The sequence below is a fragment of the Camarhynchus parvulus genome, chromosome 2, assembly GCF_901933205.1.
Source record: "Camarhynchus parvulus chromosome 2, STF_HiC, whole genome shotgun sequence".
In the NCBI taxonomy this organism is placed as follows: domain Eukaryota; kingdom Metazoa; phylum Chordata; class Aves; order Passeriformes; family Thraupidae; genus Camarhynchus; species Camarhynchus parvulus.
Window position 1 is genome coordinate 11,939,799 of NC_044572.1, and position 12,177 is coordinate 11,951,975.

A 12,177-nucleotide genomic window follows, 5' to 3' on the forward strand; every position below is an offset into this window, starting at 1 on the left:
GCTTTATTTGCTTAAATTACCAAAACTCGGCGCTTTTAATGTGTCTGTGACTACACACGCTGCTATGATCAAGAGAATTATTCTGCCAGCGTGGGGTTACAATACAGGGAATTTAAGAGCGCACTTAAGTAGTAGGATTTAGCACTAACCACTCCCCAGGCAAAAGCATCAGGGCATAAGAGGAGAACGAAAAGAAAGGCAGGAAGATTGCGATTCCCACCCAGAGCAATTCCTCCCAATTGCTTGGCCTCTGTTGCTATCTTTGACTCAAACTCTGTCTCAGCCGCCAATGCTCACAGAATTCCTGCTCCTACCGGCGCCCGAACGCCCACTGCGGGTCTGAGGAGCCTCAGCGGGAAGACACACCTGAGCATGAGGCCAGAAGAGCAGAGCTCGGGGCCTCAGGGTGTCCCTGCCCGCCCCCGCGACACGGACCCTGCCAGACGTGGCCGGGAGCCGTCTGTCTGTCCGTCTGTCCCGCATTCCCAGCGGGAATGAGCCGCGCTCTTCGCTCCCTGCCGGAGCCTTCCGAGCAGCAGCCGGGCGGGCCAGCGAGCCCGAGCCGCCCCGAGGCATCGGGCTGCGAGGAACCGACACGTTGGAGGCGGATTCCCCCCTCGAGCCTCCGGCAGAGCCGTGAGGGCGGCGGGAAGCCGCCGGAGAGCCTCCGCTGAAGGGGCTGCCCAGGGCAGCCGCAGGCGCGACGGAGACACGCGGCGTTCCTCAGCCGCTACTGCGGGGAGGATGAGCCAGCTCTAGCCAACACAACTCCCTCCCCCGCGCTGCCGCCGTGCCAAGGCGCCAGCCATGTTCCCGCATCGCCCCCACCCCAGGCGCCGGGAAGGAGAGGGGGAAGGGGAAGGAGGGCGGGGAGGCGGCGCCGGGACTCCCGCCCCGCTGGGGCCGCCCCCGCCCACCTGCCCGCGCCCCGCCAGCGCCCCCGCCCCTCCCGCCGCGCTCGCCGCGCCAGCTCGGCCGCTGATTGGCCGCGCCGCCCGCCCGTCAGCGGCGCTCCCGCAGGGCTGAGGGGGCGGGGCCGCGCCGCGCTGTCAGCGGCGCGCGGGGAGGGCGCGGCGGCGGGGCAGAGCGGGGGGCGGCGGGTGAGAGGAGCTTAAGAGCTGCTGCTCGGCTCGCTTTTTTTCCCGGGCTTTTGCGCACAGTCTTGCCCCTTCTCTCAGGTTTTCTACAGAGATTTACCTGTCGGTAACCACACACCCACAGCGGGCTGCTCGGGCTCTTTTCCCGCAGAGGCCGAACGCTCGGTCCAGCGGAGCGGGGGCAGACCCCGGCGGCCAGGGGCTCCCTCAGCGACCGCGCTCCGCCTCGCCCGCCGGTGCCGCTCCCGCAGCGCCATGGATCACCAGCCCAAGTTCTTCGAGAACCTCTCGGGCGCCGGGAAGGCCATCGCGGTGCTGACCAGCGGCGGCGATGCCCAAGGTAGCGGCTCACGCCGTTTACTCCGGGAGCACGGGGAGGACGAGGGCAAGGAGCCGAGGGGGAAGGAGAGCGCGGGGGAGCTGCGGGCACGGTGGGGAGTGGGGCAGCAGCAGGAGAGGGCGAGGAGCCCCTCGAGAGCGGTGTGAGGGGCAGGAAGGAAGGGCCTCCCCGGCTGGCAGGGCGCCCATGCGGGAGGCCGGGGAGACAGCGTGGGCTGCTTCAGGGCTGGTGTCGGCAAGCCACGGTGCGGCACATGGAGGGAGTGGAGAGAGGGCTCTGGGAGCGGCTCACACGGGATTGCAGTGGTGCTCGGGTTCCTCTTTCCGTGCTGGCCTTCGACCCGGCTTTCCTACTAAGCGCATTTAAAAGATAAATCATTTTTGCACGGCCTGGGTGCTTGAGGTTCAAACATCCCTTCTTCCCCTCTCCCTTCCTCTCCACGTTTCCTCTGCCCCAGGCTGGGCAAGGGAGAGGGTAGAAGCGCTGCTGCAGTAACTTTTACTACCAAGATGTCTCGTTCCCTCGGGAGATGGTGGGGTGAGGAGGGATGGCTGATGCCAGCGGGGGAGGAGGAGGTCGTGCTGCCCTGCACGGCGGGTGGGAGGCTTGGCTGCGCTGCTGGGGCTCTGCCAGCCCTCGCCTCATCTGCTTTTCACTTCGTTTTGGCACCAGCAACACGTTTATGTTCCTACCCGTGGTTTAGAACGCTCAGATGGTGGTTTACTTTCCCACCCCGTAGGAGTATGTTAGAAACGTGTCTCGCCTTCTTAAATCTCTTCGGTGTAGAGGAAGTCGTAGCTACTACAGGACAGGGCGAACAAAAGACCTGCAGACATTAAGAGGGATGGCAAAGAGAAGAGGCTCGATCACAGTATACCTAGTCAAGAATCCATGTTATTTTACATTTTAGTTTCCCCTTTCCTACCAGAATAGGTTCTTTCCAACTCGGCATATTCTGTGATTCTATGGTAATAGTTTGAAGTTTCAGTTAATTAAAATTTCAAACACGCAATGCTCCGTGCTGTTCGAGAGGACTCTTGCTCTGCTTATACGAGGAGAGTTGTTCAATCAATGATAATTGCTTTTAGCACCTTCTCTTAATTTACGGTTGTTTTACTTTTTTTTTTCTCCGGGACTGTCTCGAGAGTACTTTCACTTAAAGAAGCAGCGGCACTCATTCGCGTTTGTGAAGAGAAGGGGGGGTGGGAGCCTCTCCTTTCGTTCTGCTTGAGCTCGGTGGTTTAGGGACCGGTCTCTCCCCAGATTTTACACGGGGAGGTGCCGGGACGAGCCCGCGGCCGGGGCAGCCTCCCCTCTCCCCTTACCCGGTTTCCCGGCGCGTCCATGCGGTGGTGGCTTGCATGGACCAGTGTCTCCCTCCCTCCTTCCCTCCCTCCCTCCGCCGGTGTGTACGTGATCCGCTGCGAGTCGCTGCAGATTCCGCCTCTTTGCGTCATCTGGGCTGGGAGAAGCATCCTCCCTCCCCCTGCCCGCAGGAATAACGGGGAGCCCCCGGGTTTACCTAGGATTAGCCGAAACTCTAATCGGGATGAAAGGGATTTGTTGCCATCGAGGAGGAAAATGGTGCAGTTCTAGAGAAAAAACCAAATCGATGTGGTTAAACGGCTTCTCTTACCCCTCGGTGGGGCTACACTTGTTCAAGTTTTAACCAGTTTGCCCTCAGTGGCATCAGTTCCACTGCTAAATGATTCCAGGAGGAACCGAGAATCAGAGCATCTCTCTCTTAATGGTCTGGTGGCCAAATCGCCATTTTAATTTAAAAGTGTGGCAGGGCACTGCCTGAAGCAGCAGTAGCGTGCTCAGCAAGAGGCTGAGCCCTGCAACTTGCTTCCGCGTGGCTGGAGATTATATAATGCAGCAGCAGATGCATCTCCTTTTATAAAGTACTAATCTTCACTGGTCACTGTGTGAATTAAGGCATTTGAAGGACTTGCAGAATCCACGGGTAACATCTAGACTTTACACCTGGCAGATTGCCACAGAAGCACCGAGAGTTCCAAAGTAACAGCCTGTGAAAGTTACTGTCTAAGGAGTGGGGTTGTCACAAAGACCAAAAAAAGTAAACTGGATGTCTTCCAAGCTGTTTCATTGGCAGCATTGTTGTGCTAACTTTGAAGAACAAGGAAATAACCTTCCCAGCATTTTAGATCATTTTGCCTGAATCAAACAATACAGTGTGTGACCATAACCCCTTGCTATCCTGGTAGCAGCAGAGATGTGTAAAATAAGCAGCCTCAAGTCAGTTTGAAGGTTAGGAGTTAAACAAGGGACAGAATGAGTCATGCCCTGTCAAGGTCATTTGCCCTTTGGAGGACAGAGTGTGAATGTGTGAGAGAAGTGAAGTCCTGAAATACATGAAGAAGGAAGTATGCTACTGTTACTGCTGTTTGAAAATAATCTGTTCAAGCAAATTGTAGGTGAGGCAAAGCTACTGACTCAGAAGTAGGCAAAAAAGTTCCAGTATTAGGAATAAAGTTCCAGTCTTCTGTTTTGTTTTAGATTTGACAGACACTAAAAGTCTTCAAAATGTTTGTAATCCGAACTAAACTCACAAACAATTGAGTAGAAAAAACACCTGTTAAACACAAAATCTTAATTGGTGCCAGTATTTAGATTGGACTGTAAGTCTAAGCACAGACTAAAATATATGTGAAATTATTTTAAGGTGAAATTAATCCCTTTGCTGTTATTTGTGCTTCTAATAATTTAGAAGTAGAGTTATGTAAATTTCACAAGGCTTTCTATTTATAGGGCATGTTAAGTTTTCAGTTGGTTCCCCGCATTGGTGCTACTTCCTTGAAAGTTTCATTTTTCTTTTTTTGTTTTTCTACCTGTAGAATTTTAAAGAATAGAGAATATATACGTGTCATATTGGACTTTTTTTCCTGTGAAACGGATCACTGATAAATTCTCTAACTCCACAAGGAAAAAAAGATCTCTCTTTAGTACGCTTATAATATGTATAAGTACTAAACTTGACAGTCTATCACTTCAGCCAACCAGCTGTTAAATTGTGAACTAAAAATGGACTTTCCACTGTAATCCACAAGTACCTTGAGAGGCAAAAGAAGTTCTGACAATCAATTCTCTATATTTATGGGTTGGTTCAGTTTCAGGAGTTGATCGAACTTGTGCTGGTTGCAGCTCAGGAAGGTGATTTAATAAATGGGGTTTAATAAGTCACGCTTCTCACTTTGTGGGATTCTCTGGCCATTGTGCTTCAGGTCGTGAAGTTCACTGGTTAAATTTTCTGTGGGTTGAATTTTCTGTGGGTTGCCAGTGGCTGCCACAGACAGTTTTGCCCACCGTAGGTGACTGACGTTCACACAGCCTCCCAAGAGCCTATTCCGGGACCGCGGTGGGTACAGGAAGTGTCATGGGAAGCCGCTGACAGAAGGTGATTGTGCACTCCTGGGGAAGGATGTGCTTGTGGCTCTGGAGCTGCTGCCCAGCCAACTGACTCAAGGTCATTGTCTGAATAGGGCCATGTTGTTTTTCAGACAAACTCAAAGATTCAGTGTTGAGGAGGACAGTAAGGGATGTAATGGTCTGGAATATCAGAGCCCATCCTGCTGAGCATTGTATCTCTATGTTCAAAGCATTCCAGGCTTCTCAAAAACCAAACCAAAGTTCCAAGGCTTTGTTAGTTATGTAGATATACAAGTCTTGTCCTGGTGACATAGATTGGAAGAAGAAATCTTGGCACTGAACAAATGAAAAAGCTCAGCTCCTTCAGCAAAAACAACTTAAAAAAAACCCTGAAGAAACCTTTTGGATTTCAGAGCTTTGGAATACCACTGACCATGACTGTGGAAGCAAAGATTTACATATTTCTGCCCTTGAAGCATTACAGGCTGAGGATGTGTTTAATATAGTAGTGTAAATGCATTGATCTTGTCCGGGTGGCAAAAATTTATTTTTCCACCATAAGCTTCTCAACTAAAGCAGTAAAATAAATAATTTTTTTTTTAAAGTCACAAGCTAAAACAACCCATACTCTTCTTATGTCATCCAAATTAGAATTTATTTGTGAACACTTATGTGATTTGAACATAGTCACAAGGTATTTTTGAATTCTATCCCCCCACAAAAGGCACCTTTTCCAGCTAAGAATAGTGCATGCAAATAGACATGTATATGAAATATATATATATCTATAGGTATAATATTACAAGTACTATTTGTATGTAAAATTAAGGAATGTAGCTATTAATGGATGAGTGTAACTATTTCAATGCATTTAGTATTTTTGAGAGGCTACTTCTATAATTAGTGGATTCAATGGTTGAAACTGGTCTCTTAATATTTTTATTTTAATTTTTAAGAAGGAGGTACGTTTGCCATCTAGATGTTCTGCAATTCTATATATTTGTGCAGTTGAATGTTCTGATCTAATACAATTGGCGTTCAGGAAAACTAATGTTTTCTTCATGTATCTAGAATAATTACTGTGATTATATGCAATAAAATCTGTAATGTAATTAAAAGTAAATGAAACAAACTCAAGTTGTGTTTTTATTGACTTGTTCAGTTCTTGTATTTGACTCCTTCTCTTTTGATGATTATAGGCTCTTACTGACATAACCATTTACATATTTGAATAAAGTCTTCCTGTTTGGTAATGTTTAGACATTTTCCTTAGTGATTTTTTCTATATAGTCTTTTAAGTCTGAATCTTTATTCAGAGTAGCACTGAAACATATGTGCTAAGTCATTAAGCTTGCATTAAAGCCAATGTTTATCTTTAAAATTGGTGATACTTAAGTATTCCTTGATGCTTGTCCAAGATGCATAGTTTTGATTTTGCTTTTGAATGGTTTATGTTACAGTTATTTATTTAAAGGCATGTCTAGCTGACTAAAGCAAGGCAAACTTGGCTTAAACACAAACTCACGTAGAACCTTCTCTGTAATGATGCATCTGTGCATGGACCAGGATGTAGGCACAAGAGAGGGGTACTCTTTAGGAGGCAGAGAGAGCCCCTGAAATAATTTAAAGACTTCTGCAGTCTTGTTTGTAGCACTGTTCTGAAAACCAAGTGCTCCTTTTAACAACAATTGAATAAACAAGATCAAGGACAATAAATTATCAACTTTTAAATTAATTCAGATGTTATGTACAGCCCTGAAAGTAGCTGCATTTCACTTAATCTTTGCTGAGTCCAAAAGAGCAAAATAAATATTTCCCTTTTTCCAAGGCTTTAATGCAAAAGCCAGTAGTAATTCAGAAACATTTAAAATAATTCTTAGATTATTTTTAAAAAATACTGGGTTTACTTGTGGCTTTCTTTTGAAGCTGCTATTCTAATCCTGTACATTTATCAAACTGCATTTATTATTCAGGACTAAATCCACAGTTAACCTGCTAAAGCTCTTATAAAGTAATAAGCGTGAGTATTAACATTTCATGGTTATTAACAGTAATTCACAGATACTTTTGTAAGATTCCACAAATAATGAAATTTTATTAGTTCTACAGAGGCTTCATGATTTTGTTTTTCTTGAATTACTATAGTTAAGACAACCAAATTGTAGAAGTCTAAAGCTGCAATGTGTTAACTGTATTTTGTAGGTATCAAATGTGAGCCAGGAGCTTACCAGTGGTCCTTTTTCTCTATAAGGAGATAAAATATACAACACAAATTAACAATAAAATGTAGGTTACCTAAAGTTATGAAACTGCAGTGGTAGTACTGGGAAGATGCTGTCTGTCTGTCTATAATCTGTGGGATTACAGATTTTTTTTTCCTGGGTTTTTCCTTTTCACGGAGCAGGCAAATTGTGAATTTTACCTATTTTTCATGCAAGAAACATGGAAACTGAAAGGTATTCACTAAGAAATTATATGGCTGTGTTAAGGATTTATATACAAATAAAACAAGCCAAATAGCAACAATCCCCCTCCAAAAAAACCCCAAAAGCCAAAACAGAACTGCCAAAAAACCTTGGTACCAAGCAGCAACAACAAAAAAGCCACCTACGCAACGTGTGCTTTAATAGAAGCAAGCTGTGGGCTTTGGTGAAAGGAGTACCTTGTGCTGAGTGTTCCTGTTTGTGGAAAATGGCAGTGCTGTGATGAGCTGTCAGTTTGTTAAAATTAAAGGTCTTTGTCTCTCAGGGGTGTTAATTTTGTTATGAAAACTGTTTCACTGAGGAGATAACTTTGCTCTGTTTGATCTGAGATTTATCATGCTAACTTTCCTTTCATTGCAGACTGTCAGATGAGATTCCCTGTTTTTCTTTGGCATCATCCAGTTCTTTGTCTAAAGCTGTGCTTTTAGCTGTCTTGGCATCTGAAAGCTTTTTCCAGCTATGCCACAAGGCCAACACTGTCTGAAAGAATTCTTGCTACAATTTCCTAAAACAGAACTTATGTGAAAACATTGTTACTTCTGATTTTTGTCTTAAGTGTGACATCTTCACAACCAGCAAAATCAACTTTTTGGTTGTGGCAAACTTAATTTTTTTGTTTCACTTTGAGCAACTTCAGGGACTTTCTGGTGTGCTCATAAGTAATGAATCTTTGAGAAAAACTCAGCCTGATTCTTTAGACAGGTTGACTTTTACAGCTCAATATTTTTTGCAGTAAAGGTAGATACTGTAAGATTAGATCTTCGTGACTTGCTGTGTTGTTTATATATTCTAGTTGCAAGCTTTTTATATCTGCAGAGAGGTGAACACTTAACACCAGAGCTTACCTGCTACTTTGATATTAAATGCAGCAGATTTGGGGAATTGGTGCCTAGCACTTTGGATTGTCATCCTTCTTGCATACATTTTTTACTGATGTGCCAAGACCATCAGTGTAGCCTAACTATTTCTCTCTTCATGCTTTGTGTGATCTCTTATGTCTGTTTCAGTGGTATGGAAACAATTAGTTGATTAGTTCTGGAAAGTTCCTGAATAATGGGTGAGGTAATGCAGTATCTGGAGGAATGAATTATAAGAGAAATTCATTTCGCCTGGTAGAGGAACCAGTGGAACTTCCACTGTTGCTCAGGAGGTTAAGTGTTTGACCAGGGGACTTAAATGGAAGATTTTCCAGGATTATCATTTGTCAGATGTCTTGTGAGCAGGGAATTCCAATCAGAGCTTGCATTTTTGGGACCAAAGTGGTGTTCAGACGCTTTTCTGTCAAATGAGCCTATCTGGTATTATTTATGTTAATTTACATTTGTCTTTTTAAATGACCATCAGTCCAGGTCAACTTTGGCTCTGCTTCCCACAAAATGCTGTATATACACCTGTGTTGTTTTGGAAATCTCAGAAAAACTAAAACTGTTCAAATATAATTTCTCATCTGAAGAAGCTAAATTTTAGCTTGCTGAATGTTTTGCATTTCAGACTGGAAACTAACCATTATTGCAAAATTAATTTACTTCGTTGTTCAGTAGCTGTAACTTCTACAATGCTATTTTGCAGTCAGCAGCAATTTAATCTCCGATTAACACACACACTGGCATTCACATAATTATTGTAACAAAGAATAATTCTGAACCCTTCATACTCATGGGCTGCTTGCACTGTCATTAAGCAAATTTCTGTTTTAATGGATGCTGGTCATTGTCTTTCTTTAGGAATGAATTAATGTTCCCTTTCTTTTCAAGACACAATACTTTTGCTATACAGAAAGTGCTGGATGACTATAACAATGTGATTTTGCTTTTTCTTCCCAGGTATGAATGCTGCTGTGCGGGCAGTAGTGCGCATGGGAATCTATGTAAATGCCAAAGTCTATTTTATTTATGAGGTTAGTTTTGTTTCATTCATTCTGTATTTTGTCTTCTCACTAAACTTGAGTTTTTGTAAAAACACCATGGAGACTAAATAGCATAAATTAAAAAATGGTGTAGGTGCCATTCCTTTTCACTGTGTGTTTTATTTAGCACTTTTTATTTTTATGGAAATTTACATCTCACAAAGTATATTCTTAAACAATGTAATTTAGAAGTAATTTCTTAAATATATGGAATTCTTTGTGTGCCACTAAAGACTTGGAAGCAGTTGTCACTCTGCAGTGAGCTCCATATCCGTGCACTTGTTGGATGTTTGGCCCCACTTATTGTGCTTTGTAAATATTTTCCTAAACCTGTTTAAACTGCTGATTGTTAATCCTTTGACTCCATTAAACCTCGAGTATGAGAAGGATGTATCCTCACATTCACTTCACAGATTGCACAGCTTGGTTTTGATCAAGAGTACTGTGGCACTGGTGCCATCTTGCCTGACTTATAGGCTGCAACTGCAGAAACTCAACCAACAAACAAAAAAAAAAGCCACATCAGAAACTTGACCCTCATTGGTCTGTCCTGACATCAGAATTTTGTGGCTGAAATTTGTAACTGTATGTGCAGAAATATTACAAATTTCTGTAGCAATTATACAATAAGAAAAAAGATGGGGCAAATTTAATGTCAGTACCAAGGTGATGCTCCATGTATTTGTCTTCCTGGTAGGCTTTTGCAGTTAGACTTCCTTGTAAAAGACATTTTAAGTTTTTATACAATTTTTGTAGATTAAACAATACGGTAAATAGATACAGTCATAAACAATAAATACAATACTGGAATTCCTGTACCGCTTATTAGTAGTCTGAGGTTATTACAAATCATAAGAAAAAATTTATATGAGAGAAAGCTTGGTAAGTCCCCAGTAAAGTCTAACTTTAATATAAAAATATAAAGTACTAGAATTTATAGAAGTGCTTAGAAAATGCTTTCATTTTAGTTTTGTGCATGGTAAATACAGAATTTATCTTTAAAAAATAGCTGTTTATCCATTTTTTCCCTGTCTGCTTATTCCTATAGCTCATTTACTATTGAGATGCAAAGTATATTGAAATGCAAATAAGCAGAGGATTGTGCTCCAAAATTCTTTCCTACTACTGTGCTAGGGCAAGTTGCTCTGAATACTTAGTGTGTGCTAATTACATGGCCAATCTCTGGAATTCCTTCAGTGTTCAGCTGTTTTGCAGGCTCACTGAAATGGGTCAGATACTTCTCTGGAAGTAAGGAGGGTGTTTTGAGCATCTTTAAGGCTAGAACTTGAATTTGAATTTATTTTTTAATTAAGCTTAAGTCAAGGATTGCCATATTTTTTCACCTTTTAAACATATTTGGTATCACAGAGTGATAAATTTCAAGAGAACTTTGAATATTTGTTTTTTCTGAACTGGACTTACGAAAATAGCACTATTTAAGTCAGGATGCTCCTGTGTTTGGTAGAGTTGGCCAGTGTGAAGTTACAGATAATTCAGAAGGAAAAGTGATTGTAAAAGAAATGTTGGGAATTTTCAGTTTCCCATGTATATTATCCTACTGTCTTCAATGTGACAGCAGGGTCTGTGAGGCAATGCACATTTCATTGCAAGTATGGGCTCTGAAAAAGATCTTGCATCTAGGTTAGTCCATTCAGTTCTGTGTTTCATAAAGTACTGAACACTAAGCTTTGTTCTTCTCTGACTGGTGATAATTGAAATATGAAGTCAGTTTTCCTTCACAATGCCTGCAAGTGCTTCAGAGAAACAGAGTTGCAAACATTGAAATGAAACAACTGTTTATTTTACCCCTTTGAAATGGGAAACAGATGAAGGTGACAAGTGTAACAGAAGGTAAAAATCTTGTGATACTTGTCACTAATATTCCCTGTTCTAAGCCTTTCCATGATGTATAAAGAGGGGATGTACTTTTGGGTATAGTTTGAGTTATTTAATGCTTTAAATAAGGTGTTCCCTCTGATTTACAGTTTATTGAATGTGACTTGAGTGTGTTAAGCAAAGAGGATAGTGTATCTTAAGCCCACATTTTGAGCATTTTAACACCACAGGTCAGGATAAAATGATATTTGTATTGAAGCTGCTCTGAAATAATGAGGGAAAAACCTGAAGTGACCATATCTAAAAGAAGAAAAAAAGTATTTTTATTTGGATCCAAAAATTGAGTTACAGGTCTCAGCCTTTTCAAGCTTACTTTGCTGTAGTCATCACGCTTTATTTCTCCTGTAGCTGTGTCTGTCGAATGAACTTTTTTTGCACTGCAAAACCATCTGTCTTCTACAGCTGTAGGCAGCACTCGTTCCATATTCTAAGTAAAAAAGTAACTCTGTTTTCCTAAATCCATTTTTCTTCATCTTGTTATGAGAGATTACTAAGGTAAATGAATTGAAATTGGTAATGAATAAGATCTAAGTAATTTTCTATCCTTTTTTAATTGGTTTTATGAAAGCCTAAAGAAAGAAAGAGTTACATAGTGGACTTCATGGACTGTTTGGACTTCAAGTCCCAAAAGGAAAAAAAGAATAAACTCGTGTGAAAATGAAAACTAGAAGATAATTTATATAAAAGCTATTATTTGTTATATATCTTTTTTATAGTATATATAAAACCTATGTATTTTTGACTATAAATTTAAAAACCCCTTGTGTTTCTTAATTCACTGAAGTTAGCACATTTCAAAGTTTTGCTATTAATTGCAAATCTATACAGTTCTGCTAGCTTCACAGTTTATTTTTTAATATTTTATTTTAGTCTGTAGTTATCCTTCTTGACTGTCATCTCATTATTCCTCAAATCTACTCTAGTCTGAATTAAAATTTGAATACCCATGGATTAATTTCACTTATGGTATGGAAATCTAGGAGCTGGAAGTATGTGTAGAGTATCAGGCTGTTCTAGGGAGCTAGTTTAATTTTTTTTTTCACTAATCAGAAACTATTAAAGTCA

At 42.1% G+C, this 12,177-nt stretch overlaps 1 protein-coding gene across 1 annotated transcript in view; it reads left to right on the forward strand.

Annotated features, from left to right (window-relative positions):
- The first annotated feature begins 1,067 nt into the window (after window positions 1-1,067).
- PFKP (phosphofructokinase, platelet) overlaps window positions 1,068-12,177 on the forward strand; it is a 42,550-nt gene continuing 31,440 nt past the window's right edge. Inside the window, 2 exon segments of the mRNA XM_030943846.1 lie at window positions 1,068-1,437; window positions 9,134-9,207. Of these exon segments, the coding sequence (XP_030799706.1) occupies window positions 1,353-1,437; window positions 9,134-9,207 (159 nt within the window). The 5' untranslated portion in view covers window positions 1,068-1,352.